The sequence below is a fragment of the Enoplosus armatus genome, chromosome 18 (assembly GCF_043641665.1).
Source record: "Enoplosus armatus isolate fEnoArm2 chromosome 18, fEnoArm2.hap1, whole genome shotgun sequence".
Lineage (NCBI taxonomy): Eukaryota > Metazoa > Chordata > Actinopteri > Centrarchiformes > Enoplosidae > Enoplosus > Enoplosus armatus.
Window position 1 is genome coordinate 2,787,927 of NC_092197.1, and position 18,826 is coordinate 2,806,752.

An 18,826-nucleotide genomic window follows, 5' to 3' on the forward strand; every position below is an offset into this window, starting at 1 on the left:
TTTGACTTTTGGTTTGACCCATGTGTTCCATGACAACAAACCCCTAGAAACAACAGAGTACCTTTGTTCCACTACAGCTAACCCGGTTGAAATACGTCAGTTTGGGTGGTTAGAACTGGACACAGATATTCTTAAAAAACACAGTTGTCACCGTGCAGCACCGCTGATTTATGGTGGGACCGGTAAAAAAATATTTTAAGCGGTGGACGTTGTTGCTCATGTATCTGCGTCAATAGCGAGTAAACGGCCCAGTTTTATTTATTAAAGTACATCCAGCATAAAATGCAATCTTCATTAAAATAATTAGCTGTTTTCACGAGAACGTAGCAAGATGTTAAGGAGTTAGCTATTCTTAAAACCAGTACGAGATCATTCAGAAGTCCAGGCGCCGAACGGAAGTACCGTAACCCAGACAGGACAACAGGGAAGCTTTGTAGCAATGGCGGCGGCAGAAAACAATGTGGAACTCAAGCGGAAAGCAGAAGATAATCATGAAGGAGATGGGGACGGGGACGGAGAAGGCGATGAGTGGGTCGGACCCATGCCAAGCGAAGCCACAAAGGTCAAGAAAAGGAAAGGTTCGTTTCTGCCAGTTGGATACTTCTGCTGCCACTTCATCTGCGACTCCTGCTAAACGATGCTAATCATGCTAACCAAACTCCCGCTAACTCCTGGGTGGTTTTGTTTTGTTTTTCTCAGTACTCGAATATGAGCGTGTCTATCTGGACAACCTCCCTTCAGCTGCGATGTATGAACGGAGCTACATGCACAGAGACGTTATCACTCACATAGTTTGTTCCAAGTAAGTGGATTTCCAATATATGAGACCATTGACTCTGACACCGTGTACTGTGTTTACTCTAGCCCTGATAGCTTTCCTACTTTATGGTGGCCACTTACACTTTATTCAAAGATGGATTATCATGCTTCATTGACAGCTAAGGTTTGCAGAATAACCGTGATCCAGCTTTTCCAGGTACACTTAAAGTGGTGACTTGTTTATCAGTATCACCAACATACAGTATGTACCAGTATTTCTTCTGTGCTGATCCAGTGTTTCATACGTTGTAAACTGGTGATCGATCAATCAATCTAAACGTCTTATGCCTTTTATGTACCTGTGATGACTATGGAATCTCCCGTCATTGTCTTTGTATTAAAAAAAGCTCCTTCTACACAATGATGACTACATTTTAACATATTTATATATATTTGCATGACTTTAATTCTCCCTTTTCTTTGTTTCATATGAAAGTAAATATTCCTTTTTTTTCCAGGACAGACTTCATTATCACGGCCAGCCAAGACGGTCACGTCAAGTTTTGGAAGAAGAAGGAGGAGGAGGGAATAGAGTTTGTCAAACACTTTCGAAGTCATCTCGGTATGCAATTGATCACAATCCTTCTGTTTATTCGTGTTACATTGCGAGGGGCAACGTGTATTGTGTTGTACGATGACATTGTTCTTGTTCTCTGCAGGTGTGGTGGAAAGCATTGCAGTCAGTGCTGAAGGAGCCCTTTTCTGTTCAGTTGGTGATGATCAGGCCATGAAAGTATTTGATGTTGTCAACTTTGACATGATCAATATGCTGAAGTTGGGGTGAGTCTAAATGAGAAAGTGACTATACTTTGTGTATAATGTGTACACATGAAGGGCAGGACATGTAACATGAATCGTCTCTCCTCTGTGCAGCTTCCACCCAGGCCAGAGTGAGTGGATCTACAATCCCGGGGATGCCATCTCCACGGTGGCCTGCTCGGAAAAATCCACAGGGAAGATCTTCATCTATGATGGAAGGGGAAGCAACCAGCCCCTCCACGTCTTCGACAAGATGCACTCATCACCGCTCTCCCAAATCCGCCTGAATCCCAAATTTAGAGTCATCATCTCTGCTGACAAAGCGGGAATGCTGGAATACTGGACTGGCCTCCCAAATGAATTCAAGTTCCCCAAGCATGTGCATTGGGAATACAAAACAGACACAGACTTGTATGAATTTGCAAAACACAAAACCTATCCCACCAGTCTTGCATTTTCTTTTGATGGGAAGAAAATGGCCACCATTGCTTCTGACAGGAAAGTCAGGATCTTCCGCTTCCTAACTGGAAAACTGATGAGAGTGTTCGACGAATCATTAACGGTAAGTTCTCGCACATCTTTCAGCCTGGATCTTGACTGATGTGGTTGATTCACGTCGCTCATCACGCCTGCTGTATATGTTAGATGTTCACAGAGTTGCAGCAGATGAGGCAGCAGCTGCCTGACATGGAGTTCGGGAGGCGAATGGCTGTGGAGAGAGAACTGGAGAAGGTGGACGGTATCCGACTGACGAATATCATCTTTGATGAGACCGGCCACTTTGTGCTCTATGGGACCATGCTGGGCATCAAGGTCATCAACGTGGAAACCAACAGGTGCGTTCACATAAAGGTGGCGGGAGTAAGTTAACGTATCCTGACGTACCTCATTCATTAGATATGTGTCTCTGTTAGGTGGTCTTTATTTCAGGTGAGACCACCTCCTTCACTATAAAACACTGAAGGAAACATTGTGCTTTTGAGAGGGAGATCTCAGTGAAATAGTCAAACAGATAATATCTGTAAATGAAAGATTATACGGTCAAAACAAGAAGCCAAAATAAGTAAACACACGTAAGGATTCATGACATTGCCTTAAATAAGGCACACTGTGAAATCCTAATGAAAATAATGATTTTTTTTATAAAGTACTATTTAAAAACAAGGTGCTTTATATTAAAGATACAACGTTTGACAAGATTAAACATGAAATAAAGTTAAGTCAAAGAAATAAAAAGACAACTCAAGTAACGGCTCGAGGCTACATTAGCTAGTTCACACGGCTGTATCTCCGACCGAACTGTCGGCGGTCAAATTGCTTTGTGGGTAATGAAGGCTCCACGTTTTGACAAGAAGAATACATGGAATAAAAACGATGGAAAGGAATTCATTAATGTCTATTATCTGTCTGTAAAGTACCAAGTTGAGTTTAAATGTCAAATACATATTTCTGGATCTTGTCCCTCAGATGTGTGCGGATCCTCGGGAAGCTGGAGAACATTCGTGTGGTCCAGCTGAGTCTCTTCCAGGGGATTGCGAAGGCCATGCACGTGGCCCCCACTGTAGAAATGAAGGCATCTGACAACCCCGCCTTAGATAACGTGGAGCCTGACCCCACCATCTTCTGCACTGCATTTAAGAAGAACCGCTTCTACATGGTGAGATCACGTGACTTCTTTCAAATGATACAGCTCTCTGTTTTACTGCTGTCTGTCTTATACGTCCTTATTGTTTCCCAACTTAAGTTCTCAAAGAGAGAACCGGAGGACACAAAGAGCGCAGACTCGGACAGAGACATCTTTAACGAGAAGCCCTCCAAGGAAGAGGTGATGGCTGCCACACAGGCTGAGGGCCCCAAGAGAGTGTCTGACAGTGCCATCATCCACACCACCATGGGGGACATCCACATCAAGCTCTTCCCCGTAGAGTAGGTTCCTGAGAACATTGTGGCTTTATTCAGTTGTCTGGTTTACACTTTACAAGTAATGTAAACAGTACTTTCTCTATTGTTTTCAGATGCCCAAAAACTGTGGAGAACTTCTGTGTTCACAGCAGGAATGGCTACTACAACGGCCACATATTCCACAGAGTGATCAAGGTGAGTTTTCTTATCTGGTTAGTGAGACTTCATCAGGCAATGGTCAGTTATCTGCAAGCTGTCTGAATCTTTGTCTTTCTTGTGTGCAGGGGTTTATGATTCAGACAGGAGACCCCACAGGAACAGGCATGGGTGGAGAGAGCATCTGGGGAGGAGAGTTTGAGGACGAGTTCCACGCCACGCTGCGACACGACCGCCCGTACACGCTCAGCATGGCCAACGGAGGCCCCGGCACCAACGGCTCACAGTTTTTCGTCACTGTGGTACCGACTGTAAGTGGCCTCAGCAGTAGTTCACAAACCCTTTCAGACACACACACTTCATTCGTATGCTGGCAACGGCACAGGTCGGTCTCAGGCTTAGAGAAGCTCTCCAGCCACAAAGTCACAGACAATCTGACGAGGTCGGACGCCGTAACATCCCAAGATTAAATACTAAAGACGCACGAGAGGTTGAATGCATGTCCTTTTAAATATTGTGAAATATGATTATTTGCTTTCTCGCTGAGAGTTAAATGAGAAGATTGATACCACTATCATGCCTGTAAGGTAAATATGAAGCTATAGCCAACAGCAGCTTAGCTTAGCTTAGCATAAAGACGGTGGGAAAACAGCTAGCCTGGCTCTGGCCATTATATATCTATAATGTGTCTATAATTATATCTCTATAAAGGTCCGGTCATGTCTGAGTGCAGCTGTAACTGACACCAAAGAGATGAAGCCAGCAGTGTTACAGGTTCCATGTCTGAAAAGAGGTTAAAACTCTCTCGTTACGGTTTGAATAGTTTGATTGCCTCTTTCTCTCCGCAGCCTTGGCTCGACAACAAGCACACTGTGTTTGGACGATGCACGAAAGGCATGGAGGCGGTCCAGAGGATCTCCAATGTCAAAGTTAACCCCAAGACCGACAAACCGTACGAAGACATCAGCATCATCAACATCACCATAAAGTGATCGCACATCTTCATCATGTCCTGTACAGTTGTAATTTTTTTTTACCAGAATGAGTCATTAAAGAATGCTTTGAGTATGACTGTAGTGAGAATTATTTTACTTTTCACTTTAATAATCATTCTGAACATGTAGAAGGTGTTACTTAAAAAAAAAAAAAAAAAGCTACCAAACTGACAATTAAGGTCAATTAGTTTATTTTACAGCATCACATTATGAATAATTTACAAAAGCCATCATCAAGTCCACTGGTAACAAAGGTTTCGATGCGCATTGTGCTTCTACGTCTCAAAAACAAATAGATGTTTTCACGAACTGTGGAAAAGCTTTTCACACGTGCAGTTTTTTTTATTTGTATTTTTATACATGGATACATGTAGTTAACATTACATAGCAATGAATAAAGATTAAATCAAACTCAAACGATGGTTCCTTAATAACAAGATAACAAGACAGGTGTCAGTGTTCGGTTTTAATGTTGCACTAAGTTTCACATTACGTTATTACTGAAGGCTGTTGATTAAAGGTGTACCACCTCCAGACACACACACAGGACTTGTGAGATGTTTAAATAGGAATACTTTCACAAGACATTTTGCAGTGAGAGTCTACCAAGAAACGGCACGTAGTTCATTTGCTTCCAAATGAAAACTGGTAGTGAGGCAGCAAACAAGTGCATTCCACAAATTCTGCGTGCAAAAGGCTCCACAAAACGGAGGCAGAATCGGTGCATAAAGACTCTGAATTTCTCACGATGGCCTCGTATCAAAGTAACGTCCGACTTCCCGCTCATAAATAAGTTCAGTAAACGGTTTGTTCTGTAACAGAAAACACTATATTCAAACCAAAAAAACTCCACTGGCGCGCCATTTCAAGACCAGCTGTGGCGTTAAATAGGTTCATACAGTACACTTAAAAAAAAACAACAACTTAACACTTAGCTTAAAGACCCCATGAAACATCCACTGCTATTGCTTCCATTAGAAATCAAGGCAACGTGAGAAAACAGCCAAAATCTTAAAGGTTTGACCCTCAGTTTGAAGCCTCTGGAAGCCCTCGGGTTCATTTAAACCCGAGTGAACACTTCTGTCCCGTCTCACTTACCTGCAAACATACTGAACGTAGCTATAAAAAAAAAAAGAAGGTCATTGTAGTTATTTCTCAGGATTATCTGATGTGTTGTCTACTGAATCAACAAAAAGGTACAGAAATTAGACTATCATTACAACACAGACTACTCTGCAGTCTTAGTTAAGATTACTGTCACATATAGTGGAGGTTATGATGAATAGCATGAGACAGAAAATACAGGTAGAGTCCACTTCGGCAGGGAACGAGGAGCATTTTAAACAATTTACTGAACCTAAGACAACTAGCTATAGACGCCAGATAAACAGCTCGTCTCTTGAAAAAAGGTTAGAACAAAGAAAAACTAAAAGTCAGCGACGTGTTAGACTGTGTAAGCTGCCTTGGGAACGGAGCAGGATGGGAGTGTGTAGTCTTATCTCAGGGCCGGTGAGGGGTCAGGACTGACTTTAAGATGGATTTGTAGTTTCCATGTTCTGATTCAGTGACTCTAGAGAAAGTATTTACATCTTTGTTTTCTTTGCCCACAATGGCGCTCAAAGAAGGAACGATGGGGAGTGCGGGCTTAAAGCCGCAGTCTCGTGTTGAAAGTTGGATGTTTGGAAGTGGTGGGAGGGCGGAGGAACAGGGTGGAGGAACAGGGCTCAGAGGCCAGGGTTTGGGTTCAGCTGTTCGGAGAGAGTAGCGATGTAGAGAGAGCGGTGACATTTAGGCTACGTCCAGGACACCAGCAGCCACCAGCTGTCTGGAGAGCCAATCCAGACCCTCGTGGAGACCCATCCCGCTGCGGGCGTCGCAGCCCTGAATGTGCCAGCTCCTCCCGCAGCACAGCTTGTGAAGGCTCAGCAGCTCCGTCATCTCCTCCACAGACACAACGCCAGGAACGTCCTGCAAACACGCACACTGATGATCCGCTGCGTCGGAGCTTTAAGATGATTTATGATTTACAGAAATTCACCGTGCCTGATAATACAGCGTGTGTCCGTCTACATTTCAGTACCTGTTTGTTTGCAAAGATGAGCAACAAGGCGTCTCTCAGCTCCTTCTCCGTCAGTAGTTTGGCCAGCTCACTGTGAGCCTCCATCAGTCTGTCCCTGTGGCAGCTGTCAATCACGAACACCACCGCTTCAGGGAAGAGAGGTGCAGCTTTAACTTGTTTGTCACATGCAATCAGCGTTTGAAGGTTAGACTCAGCACTTTCAAATATGATGCTGCAAAATCATCAAGAACCAAAGAGAAACACAAATACTCAGAAAACAGCTTGAGGTGGTGCAGTGTCACCATCACTCTGTCACTATGAACGCAGAGTCAAACATCTGCCTACAGGAACTCTGCTGTATTTACATCGTGACAGTGAAGGTTGAGTTTGAAGCTGCAGCGACAAAATCACAGAATACAGAACCTGCGTTTCCCTGATTGGTCAGAAAATGCGTCCGAACAAACCTGTTAATATAATAACTCATTGCATTTCTATATTGTTGTGTAATTGATACGTTGCCATAATAAATAGTACATGTTTCTCTCTGACCAGAGCTGCTGCTGTGAGGCGTGCAGACATGTTTTGTTCAATGTGCTAAAACAACACCACGTAAAAATGTGTCGAGCTCACAAAAAGTTTAAATGAATGGAGGATTTTATAGTCCACAAAAACACAGCTCAGTACGCTGAACGTGTCAGTGTGACAGTTAGACAATATAAAACTGGATATTATAGAGTATGTGAGCACAGATAATACCTTGAGTGTTCAGATAATAGTGTTTCCAGAGGGGTCTGAGCTTGTGTTTTCCACCCACGTCCCAGATGGTGAATTTCAGGTTCTTGTATTCAACCGTCTCCACATTGAAACCTTTAAAAAAACAGATTGAAACAAGTGTTATTTCGAACAAAACTAAAGAGATTTGTATTCTTGTGGATGAAATCGCGAGTCAGCACCGGATAAGTCAGCTGATTACACTGTAAAGGCATTTACCGATGGTCGGGATCGGTTGCATGAACTCGTCTTGTTTCAGCTTGAAGAGGATGGTGGTTTTTCCAGCTCCGTCGAGCCCGAGAGTTACCACACGGATCTCCATCTTTGGACCAATGTGGACCCGGTTGTCCTGAAACCGTAACGTATTGTTACATATTGGACTGCTTACTATTAGTGACGACATTCTTGGCTGATCCATGCAGATCCAGGAACAGCTGAGAGAGGGGACAGTGTGTACCTTAGTGAAGGTGACAGGGATGCCAGCATCCAGCTGAATGTGATCTGCCAGCTCGGTGAACTGGTGCTGCTGCTTCTGAAGAGTCTCCAGCAAGCAGTTGATCTCCTGCTTTGACAGCACAACTCTGCAGTCATCCTGCGGCAGGAGAGAAGCAACGTACATCAGACGCACCTTTAAAAACATCAGTATATTCGCGGAACTTGTCGTGTCTCCTACCTGCTGAAGCGTTTTCTCACAGTGCAGGCAGGCGGTGGAGACCTGAGACAGCAGGATGGTCATGTCCTCCTGCTGCTGCCTCAGCCAGATCAGCCTCTCCCTGACGTGGGCGTCCACCACGCTCAGCGCCATCTCCTCCTGCCGACACAGGGTCTCGTGGAGGTCTGCGAAGTAAGCCCGGACACAGGAGCGAGCGCTCTCTGCCGTGCCGGGGACCTGACGAGGACACGGAGGAGACGTTAATGCCAGAAGACAAGAGCAGTCGATCACATTTTAGATGAAAAGAGTCCCATCTTACATGTTCGGTGTGTGCCATGCCGACTCCGTCCTCTACTATCTGCTCTCCACCTTCTATTTGCTGCACGATGCCCACCAGCTTCCTCGAGTACTCCGACACTTCGTCTGTGAAGGTGCGGATGCAGTGGGCCATGTCCAGAATGGACGCACGGATCTGATTCGCTTCAGTCTCAAGAACAGCATGCTGAAAAGAAAGCAGAGGGGAAACATGATGAGCACGTGTCATTGGATGAGGAGCATGAGACTGTAACTTGTTTTGAGCTACCTTATGTCCCTGGTGCTTGCCGTACTCCTTACACACACAGCACATGAGGGGCCCAGACTGGCAGGCCTCCTCCAGGCAGACAAACTCGATGGCGTGGACCTGATGCTGCGGGCACAGGGTCTTCTCGTGTGGCTTGTCAGCAAGCGGCACCCGACGGTGTTTGGCCAGCGTGCGGGTGGAGTGGGTGAGCTGGGAGCACTCGGCACACAGGTGGGTGGCACACACGGTGCAGTACATAGAGGCCGTGTGGCTCTCGTCCTCGTCGCAGCGAATTATACACTAGTCAAAAAGAAGTATTGTGAATGAAAAAGGGTGCAGTAGGTGAGAGGGTGACTTTGCAGAAACAGTAAAATCACAGTTTTCTTACTTCTCCCATGCCTTTCAGAGCATCCTCCGCCATCCCCGACTGGTTAGTCGCTCCATTCTGGAGTCGCTCCAAGAGTTCGAGCAGAGCAAAGTTCTTCTTCAGACCCCAAACTCCAGAGTCCCCTAAAGAGAGGTGGAAAAATAAGGAAACACCTGAAGACAAAATGATACAGAGAAAACCAGATACACAGACTTCTGTAGCAGTAAATCTGTTTACTGTAAGAATTCAACATTAGCACTTCACTGTGTGCTACAGTGATGGTAAACTTTTGTTCTAAACTGTACTGGAATCAGCACGACTCACTTCTGGTATAAAGCCTTAACTGTGAAGTGTGACTTTTAACAGGAATAACCAGGCCTGCATTTACCTTTCCCCCCCCCCCACATCTAGATACATCTTTCCAGTACAAATCGGGGCTTTTTAATCAACTTTGGTTCATGTTTTATAAATAACTGCATTTTCTGCCTTGAATTCAAAGCAAGAAAAAGATTCCAAGGTCCAAAGTTGTTGTTGTTGTAAAGTTCTCTGTTGGTTCTGGGATTTCTGTGCCTTGCATCTGATCGGAGGACAAGTCAAGGGAAGATGCGCTACAGATGTCCAGCCTTTCTCCAGGTGGACAGACTCGTGTCAGACTTCAGTCCTTTTCTTCGTGGTAAGATGCGCCTGTCACACCTCTGTGCCTCCTGGCTTGTTTGATTTATAACGAGCGACGTTGACCTTTAACCGAAGCATTGAAACAACTGGCCAAGATGAATTCAAAATGAAAGAAAGAGCAATCCTCTCACTCACCCAGCTCAGTGACCTGTCTGTCGAAGGGGCAGCGAACAGCTCTACCATGGAGGGGCAACCGGGTCAGACAGTCATGGCACACTGTGTGACCGCACAGCAAAAGACGGGGGACCTTGTCCCCCTGGAGAGAGAAGACGTCCTCGCACACACCACACTCCAGCACCTGTAAATGAATATACAACCTGGTGAGCGTCCAGAAAGCTGAGTAGCTGGCAGTGACTCCACAGTTCAGGAGAGTCAATGAGGTGCAGCCACCTTGACCCTCCTTCTGTCTAACTGGGATCTTTATATAAACGCTCTGTTGACATCTGTTAAACGCCACATTAAGAGAAGCTGGTACTAACTTACACGCAGGCTGTGCAAAACCGATCACGTTACTGAGCTACGCTACCGCACAGAGCAGCTGCGGAGACGCCGCCGAGCGACGGTGAAGCACCCAGCACCGTTAGCATGCTGCAGGCACACGGGTTTAGCATTCATCTCGCTAAGTTAGTTATGATATAAGTTCGCAGTAACCTTCTTCTGATGCAACTCGACTTCGCACGTAGCTAGCTTAGCTTATCGAATCTAGATGACCGCTTGCCATCCGATGCCACCGACGCCAACGCAGCAGCGTTCACCGAAAATCAGAAGCTACGACGGAAAAGGACCGCTGTCGGTCCTTCGCGCAAACTCACCCAACAGCACGATCGCTGCGAATTTAATCTATCTGCGGATTTTAGTGACAACATAACAACCTTGACCGTGCCTCCGTGAGCTCCCCTCCCGTGTCGGATACAGGGCTCCATCGTCGCTACGGCGCCCTGCTTGTTTATTCCTGCTGCAGCAGCGGCCATTCTTGGACGACAGCGCAGAGGACTGAGCAGGTGCGAGAAGACAATCCCCACAGTACTTCCGGTTTTGCTCGCTAAGCCCTGTTAGGATACAATGCCGTACTTTGGTCTTTTGTGCTGTGTTTTTTCCCGTAAAAAATACATTTAACATTATTATCATGTTTTGATACCACACTGACAGTCTAACATACATTCCACCTCCCGCAGATAGCGAGAAAACACTGCGACGTAATCTACTTCCTACTTTGAAGCGCATGCGTAGTGCCAAAAAGTCTTTTTTTTTTCTTTTTAGCGAAATCAAATTTACAAAATCAAATAGACACCAGACAGATTCAGACAGAAAATCTACACGAAAAGACAAATTATCCAATAAATATATTTAAATAATCTTAAAAAAAAAACATTTCTGAGGAATCGCATACGTTTCATACTGCTAATATCTGAAAGATTTCATAAAGATAGTAAAAAAGTAAAAAGGAGGTAACCTATAATATCCACATTTGTGAAAATAATATTTTGCGAGCAACACTGTATTGTTTAGAAGCTATCCAACTATTTTGTCCTGCATATAGATTCCTAATGACTATGAAACATCAGCTATAAAAAGGTAAGGTTTACAAAATATGCAGATGTTAGATTCAGGAAGTCATTACATGGGTATATTTTGTTAATTGTTTAAAAAAAAGATAAGCAAACATAGACATATATGTATACTTTATATGTAAAGTTTGTCTTATGGTGATGACGTGTTTTTGACGCGCCTCGCCTGGCTCAAGCTCGAGCGGCCGTTGCGGTTAACGATCCCTCTAAACGTTCCTCACAGATAATTTAACGGCAGGTATTTTTTTCATTTGGATGAAATATTCGTTTGGTGTGTTATTATTATTTGTTGGTCACGTGTTTGCTAACATTTGGAGAGGAGGTCGAAACAAGTTGCTCCATGTTTGAGTCTGTGTAGCCGTGCGGATGCTGATCCATCGATTTAATTGATCTTGTTTATTCTCATGAATCCTTCCCGTCCACGTCCACTCAGGTCCCCGCCACTGATGTCTCAACAACCGCAACAAACGGCGCCCTCGGCCCCGGACTCCCCCGCGCTCGTGGTCACCAGTAACGTGCAGAAATATGCGATGAAGAAGAAGAAAGTCCTGAGTGCTGAAGAGACGGAGCTGTTTGAACTGACCCAGGCTGCAGGGGTCACTGTGGACCAGGAGGTCTTCAAGTAAGACACCATAACCAACAGAGACGCAATAACAAAGTACATAAGTACAAATTTTGGGGGTACTTATACTTTGCTTGAGTTTTCCTTTCTCATAAAAAACACATGATAGACATTAAAATACAATAAATTGTGAAAGATTAAAGCAGGAGTTTAATGACCATGAGATGTCTCAGATGGTTTACCTCAAAAAGGTTGTATGTAATTATTATTAGCATTTAGCTAATAGTTACTTGAGTGCAGGGCTTTCACCTGTAGTGGAGTACTTCTTTACATTGTTGTATTGGTACATTTACTTTATATAAAGTAATAAACAGGAGGAGACCCTGATTTCTTCCGCTTCCTCTTCTTGCCGTCCCAGGATCATAGTGGACCTGCTAAAGATGAATGTGGCTCCTCAAGCAGTCTTCCAGACTCTGAAGGCAATGTGTGCAGGCCAGAGGGTCGCAGAGAGCTGCGGCGGCGCATGGGAGTCTTCGACAGCCTCCCACGCCACGAGCATCACCACGGCGCCCACAGAGGCCAGAGGTTAGTGTCAGCTGCGTCAACAAGGACAATGATCGCAGGTGGCTTTAAGGGTCCTCCGTAGAGAAATGATGCAACACGACAGCGAGGGAGGTGCTCCGTTTGTGCCCACACAGTTCGGTCTGACAGGCCTTTACAAGCAAAGAAGTCAGTCTGCATCCTGATGAAATCCTGCGTGTGCTGCTGTTGAACGACACTTTTCTTTACACTTTAACAATGAAATGGAGGAGCTGCTCAGAGCCGAGCAGTGGATGGTGGTCAAAACGGCTCAGTGTTAAGATTAGTATATACTACATGCTGGTTAGAGTTAGTATGTAGTATGGAACTGGGACACATGAGTACTATGCACTACATTCTGATAACAATCCCACAATGCAATGCGTTCCATTTTATAGATGTGAAAATCTCACCTGTTCGGCACTACACCTATATGTGAAGGCACAAAATGATGATGATGATGATGATGATGATTCATAAGTGTCCAACATCCCAATTTGCTGCTCATACAGAGTGAACTGTTTATATTTGGACTTGTGATCGAGTGAATGAGGAAGCCAGACATTTTGACTTAATTACACAGGTTAATTAATAACGTTGAGTTCCTGCTTGATCACTTGTACACCTAAATGGAATGGAGCCATCATTAATGGCATTAGTCGCGGTTGCTAGTCTTGTATCATATTAGGGACGTGACATCTAACACCTTCACGTAGAGAAGCTGATCAGCCCTCACCGTCAGACACCCGTCAAATCATCCCTGTTGTCTCCAAAAGTTTTGGTTAGAAAAAGACAAACTCTGGCAAACGGAAGCACTCTGTTTATTGAAGGTCTTTGTCTGACGAGGTGCCAAATCGGCTGAAACACCACAGAGTGTGTGTGTGTGTGTGTGTGTGTGTGTGGATCCCTCTCTACAAAGTGAAAGTGTGAAGAGCTCAAGGTCTCCCCGGCTTTTCATAACAAAATACAGAAAAGCCCACAACTTTCAGAATGTTAAAATGTTTTTTTTTTCTTTACTTTTCAGTTTGCTCTGGTTATTCTTCCTGTGCTCTTTGCTTCTTCCTTCCCTTTTCAAGCATGTGAAATATTCACATTCCTCCTCTCGAGTACTGTACATACTGTATTCGAGGTCCTTCACTCTGCGCTGCCTAGCCCCCCCTCACTAACTAACTTCCCTCTGACCAAGGATACACAATAAGTCATAAAATAGAAGCTGATCTTCACTGTGTGCATGTCTCTGTGCTTTCTGATTTCTTTTTTTTTTTACCCCTCCTGTGCCTCTTGTTTCCTGAAGAAGAGGACTCTTTGGTCTCTGGAAAGAGCCCTAAGCCTCCTGCAGCTGCCCCCTCGGCATCTGGCCCCAGAGCCACAAGGGTCAACACTAAGATTGTGGTCTATGGCCCCCAAGACGCTAGCTCTCCTCACTCTCAAGGTCCCCTCTGGTGTCCCACACCTCCGTCTGTCCGCCTGCTTGCCTTTCTGACATTATAAGTGTTCTGTCTGTTTACTACATGGACCAGGATCGTGCCAAAAACTACATGCTGTGCTTTCCTCATTTCATGGTTATGCAGAGTGGAAATAATGTGTGTATGCATGTGTGTGTGTGTTTACATGCATGTGTGTGTGGACTAAAGTAGAACCTGTCACCTGGTTGTTCATTAAGTGGACATATTCACTGCACATTTAAAATGGCTGGAAAGTTATAACCTCCTCCTAAAGTTGTGTTTGAACTTGTCTGATTCAGTAGCAGTTTGCTTCATGAATACGTGTAAAGAAATAAATTACATTTTCATTTTCTATGATTCTGAATCGATTCGCAGATTAAAAAAATTATTTCTTGTGCGTTTCGGTTCCTCCTCGACAAATATGCAGAGCCAACAGAACTGCAGCGCAGTCATGTGTAGCTGTAAAGTATATAATAGTAGTAATATTACTACTTAATAGTAGTACTTAAAATGTCCTGGGGAAAAAGGCCCTTGACATGGCTTCTGTTGGGGTATTATTATCAGGATCTTACTGCAGGGCGCCGCACACTTAACTTTTATTACTCAGTATTATAACATTAGTTTTTAGTCTTCTGCCATATGAAACATAACTGGCAGTTAAACTAACCGGTCAAAGTCATTTCCTGAGCGAAACTTTGAAACATAATTTAACATCAAGTCAGCAAACTGGCTGATCTAGTATCTATTTAAGGTTTGTGAACGTTAGCTAACGTTAGCCACCACAAGCTACATAGCTGTCATAGAAGATGGAGTCAGGCTGTAGAAGCAAACTCCTCAGAGTATTGATCTGGGTGTTTTATGTTTTTCTTCTTCTTTCAGATGTAACATCTGGTCTTAAGTCTCTTGAGACGCACTGAATTATCACAGTTCATAGTCGCTGAAAGCGCTTTCTAGTCACTTTATTCTTATTATTGTTCTTGCTGTGTGCAGTGTTGATGTGCAGTGCTACGCGTCATAATTAAAAGGAGGTTAGAAATTGGAACCATTTCCTTTTTTGAAATGCAGTGTTTCATTTGTAGCATGTCCTTGTCATCGCCCCTTTCCATTTTTCAAAGTGCCATCTTGTGAAGCAACAATCATAATAACTGAACCCTCGTCTGCTCCTTTGACTCGCTGTGTTTTTTCTGACTTTGTGTCAGCAGTGCGCGGTAAAGCTGCAGCGGGCCACAGTGAGAAGAGCCGAGAGGCGTCCAGCCAGCGGGTGCAGCGGCAGCCCAGTGCCACTAGAGGGCAGAAGACTAAGAGCTCCGGCAGCAGCAGTTCCTCCTCACAGATAAACTCAGCGTAAGACTCAGGTCAACATGAGAGCATTTGTAAATATGTTGTTTCCTTTACATTTATTTATCTTGTTGGGGTTGGTTCACCTAATTTACAAAAAAGCAAACTATTGGAGTTTCGGTTTTATTTGTTCAGTTGTATTTGTTCTTAAAAAAACAGTCTTTCTAGAAACAATGTCCAGATAACAAGTCTAACACTGGGAGCCCCTCTTCAGACAAAAATGAGACAACCGTGCCCCCCCACAATGCTTTGGGAGATGTAAACAGGAGATATAATGTTGCCATGGAGTCAGTGAGTTATGCTGTGGTACAGCTTGAGCCCTGTTATTTTTTTTTAAAGCCTACACTTGTTTACATTTAGGAAAATTGCTGATTAAAAGTGTGCCGAATGAGCTATTAGCAGTTCCTGTTTGCAGTGTACACATGGATGTTCAGACTACTGTCACTGGAATACTTTGATACTGAAGAAAACATAAAAACGTGATGATTCTCAAGCAAGTTCAGGAGTTATAAGGAGCGTCTTTTTTTGTGTGATTTCAAAGCACATGGACGTGGACCTTTTATCTAAGAACGTATAAGTTGCGTTGACGTAGATCGTGGTAATCATGCGCTTTCACCTTATGCTGTGCCTTTGTTTCACCGTCTCCCTGCGCCCCCCATTCGCCCCCCCGTCCTATTAAGAACTTACCCTCTGGGTAATCCACAGACCTCACTGGGAACAGTTGTCACAGGGACTATTTCTGTCTGTCACCAAACAGTAATTCCAAAGAAAACTGTTCACAGAGAGGTCGAGTATGATAGACGGACAATAATAATAATAATAATAATAATAATTAATAAGCTACCTGCATGACTACATAGCTACCACTGATGCTAAGTGAGAAAATATGTGTTTCCTTTTTATTTCTTTTCTTTGTATTTTGGGAAAACCAACCCTTTTAAGGTTCAAACATAATGTAAGAATTGTGTTACTGTAAGTGAGGAAAGCCCTTTGTCTGGTCGCCATGTCACTTTTATGAGAATGACAGAAAAGAAAAGACTGAAATATGAATAATAATTGAAATATTTTTCTACCGAATAGTGAAATTGTCTGTATTCAATGTGCAACTTTTAAAAAAAAAAAAATAAAATGATTAATCTTTAATATATCCTGATTCCAACTCTGATACCTCACGTCAAATTCCTGATACCTGTACTCTCTTCTAAAGATCTCCACTCGTGGTTTAAGACCTCTTCTCCTTTACCACCAAAAAAAAAGGGTAAATTAGACCTAGTTAGATATTTTTAAACATCTAGCCCTCATTAAAAAAACTCCAGAATCTATGAATATGATGTCTCCTACTTCCATTCTCAGCGTCTGTGCACTGGAGGCTTCATGTTTCCCCGTCTTGTATGACGCATATTGAACCATGATTGGCTTTTAAAAGAGTTGTGATGTCACAAAGTCCTGCTCTTGCACGTCTCAAACTCAAATTATTTTCTTTTCTGTCCCACGATTGTGAGTTTGTAATTTGTTGCTGATGCCTGTGCTGTTGTGAATTGTCTCTCTGCTGTCACATGGGGGCAGTAGAAGCACACTGCCGTTACCGTCGTCGCCCAGCGCGCCCGGATCTCCTTTTTATAAATCATTAATGAAAGTGAATCTGAAACGTATGCATTTCGTGTGTATTTGAAGCGTCCTCTCGTTCACACACACACAGACGGACTGATGGTGCACCTCCGAGGTGATGCGCTGTGTGTTGCTGTCTACGAGGCAGGCTGCAGGGCTTCACGTGGCTGCAGGTCTTTTATGTGGCCGTAGGTCTTTTATGTGGCCGTTTGTCCTGTTTATGTGTTCCTGCCTCTCCTCTCCGCTCCTCTGTGCTCTGCATTGATGGCAGCGGGCCTGTAATTGATGGCACCTTATTGCTGTGGTGTAGCAGGTTTAATGGGGCTTGACAGAGCAAGGGAAAGCAGCATGCAACCAGGGAGGGAACTTAACCCTTTCGCACACAAACCCACCCTCCATCCGTGTCCCTCCCCGTTCTCCACCGCCACCCTCGCCTGTTTTCCTAGTCCTTGCCCCCCCCCCCCCTCCCCCGCACACCAGTGCATGCAAACACACATGAGAATACAAATAGGCCCTCTGTTATTAGCTTGTTTTATGATTCCTACTGTTATCAGTAGTCTTGGTAATGGCGGTTTGGTTCATGATCAAGGATGCTCAGACACCCCTCTGACTCCACTTCTGAAAATAAACACTCGCCAGCTGTTGGCGCTCTCCTCTGTTTTGCTTGGAGGAACCTAAATGTGTTTGACAAAGGTAAACGGCTGGGAATTTATTTCCTCAAACTTGCTGCCAGGCTGTAGTTCCCGTCGTGACCTCTAGGGGCCAGTGTGGATCCAGGCTTCCGGCGAGGCCTCGTCTGCTACCTTGGATTTCCATAGGCATCCACTCCAACATTTTGGATGTGTTTATTTTGTTATGAGGGAATTTCAAAGCCAGCGCAGACTCCTCCATTAAATAGGGAGTGTTATCATTCACTCGGGGGTGCGCCGCACACACTCAAGCATGCGAGTGTGTGCGCGCGCGTGTACACACTATATGCACCATTAATCAATAGAGACGATGAAATGATGCCATTGTGTGTGAGGCAGGGCGAACGGCACATTGAATAATGAGCTAGTCAAAGCTGTTGGCAAATCATTAATGTAAGGTGTTGGTCTAAACCTGGTTCTCACACTGTCTCTGTGCAAGCTGTTCCCAGGTGACAAAAAACAGGGGAGAGACACTATTTTAGGAGCCGATATCACACCTCTCTCTCTCTCTTTTTATTTTATTTTTTATCCCCGTCACTTATATTCCCTCCTGAATCTCTTCCTCTGTGAGAGCACTTGGGTGGGGTGTGCAGGAATATCATCCTGTTTTCTTTCCCTTCCCTCCGTCTTTCCTCTTTCTCTCGGGTATTATCCTCTGCTGTGAACTCCTGGTCCACATTTCTCTCTAAATTTATAGGCCTGCTTTCCCTCACTTGTTGTCTCTCTACATTCACTCCCTCCTCTAACCCCTTCACTCTCCATCATCACGCCGCCCCCTCCCTCCTCCCCTTCTCCTCCCATCACCCTCCTTGCCAGGCTGGCTGCAGATTGGCTATTTCCTGCACGCGCCCAGTAGAGCCCTTATCAGAGGTAGAGTGCTGATTGTTGGTCTGTCTCTCAGGCTGACTGACAGTTCGGGCTGCGCTGCTGAAATGCCTGATTTGGTCAATGTTTGTCTGTGGGGCCTTATCTCCACACCTTATATTAACTGCCTTGACAGTATGTGCAGGCAGTCTCTCTCCATCTTGTTGCCTCCCCGCCTCCCTCCATCCCCGCCTCCCTCCATCCTCTGTCTCAATCCCCATTCGCTCTCTATACTCTCTGCTACGCGCTATAGTCTTTCAACAACACTTCCACGCTGATCCTCCTCTTCCATCATTCTTCCTCTCCGAGCTGCATCAGCATCTTGAACACCGTAAACGTCACTTCATTTCTTATTTGTTATTTCTTTCCGTAAGCCGTAATGGAGCTAACATTCTCGAAGGGTCAGTTCACAACAAATTACAAACAGACTTTCCGTTCGTGGCATCAAGCCACGCA

General features: G+C 44.5%; 3 protein-coding genes across 4 annotated transcripts; 2 read left to right on the top strand and 1 right to left on the bottom strand.

Annotated features, from left to right (window-relative positions):
• The first annotated feature begins 439 nt into the window (after positions 1–439).
• Positions 440–4,707, top strand: ppwd1 (peptidylprolyl isomerase domain and WD repeat containing 1). The gene is made up of 11 exons (XM_070924464.1): positions 440–578; positions 700–802; positions 1,278–1,381; positions 1,479–1,599; positions 1,693–2,140; positions 2,224–2,414; positions 3,046–3,235; positions 3,323–3,504; positions 3,594–3,675; positions 3,765–3,947; positions 4,485–4,707. The coding sequence occupies exons 1-11, from the start codon at positions 440–442 to the stop codon at positions 4,626–4,628; spliced, it is 1,887 nt and encodes a 628-aa protein (XP_070780565.1). The 3' UTR covers positions 4,629–4,707.
• A 1,402-nt stretch (positions 4,708–6,109) lies between these two features.
• On the bottom strand, positions 6,110–10,688 carry trim23 (tripartite motif containing 23). The gene is made up of 11 exons (XM_070924104.1): positions 10,590–10,688; positions 9,853–10,015; positions 9,064–9,185; positions 8,697–8,975; positions 8,433–8,615; positions 8,135–8,350; positions 7,919–8,053; positions 7,681–7,810; positions 7,447–7,557; positions 6,712–6,836; positions 6,110–6,599 (listed from the first exon to the last, which is right to left on the bottom strand). The coding sequence occupies exons 1-11, from the start codon at positions 10,686–10,688 to the stop codon at positions 6,420–6,422; spliced, it is 1,743 nt and encodes a 580-aa protein (XP_070780205.1). The 3' UTR covers positions 6,110–6,419.
• Positions 10,689–11,449: 761 nt separating this feature from the next.
• On the top strand, positions 11,450–16,304 carry mzt2b (mitotic spindle organizing protein 2B). Of its 2 annotated transcripts, XM_070924939.1 has the most exons (5): positions 11,450–11,519; positions 11,719–11,907; positions 12,266–12,432; positions 13,721–13,858; positions 15,074–16,304. In XM_070924939.1, the coding sequence occupies exons 2-5, from the start codon at positions 11,732–11,734 to the stop codon at positions 15,217–15,219; spliced, it is 627 nt and encodes a 208-aa protein (XP_070781040.1). In that variant the 5' UTR covers positions 11,450–11,519; positions 11,719–11,731; the 3' UTR covers positions 15,220–16,304. The 2 variants fall into 2 exon arrangements, with proteins under 2 accessions (XP_070781040.1, XP_070781041.1); XM_070924940.1 differs by lacking the exon at positions 13,721–13,858.
• Positions 16,305–18,826: the final 2,522 nt, after the last annotated feature.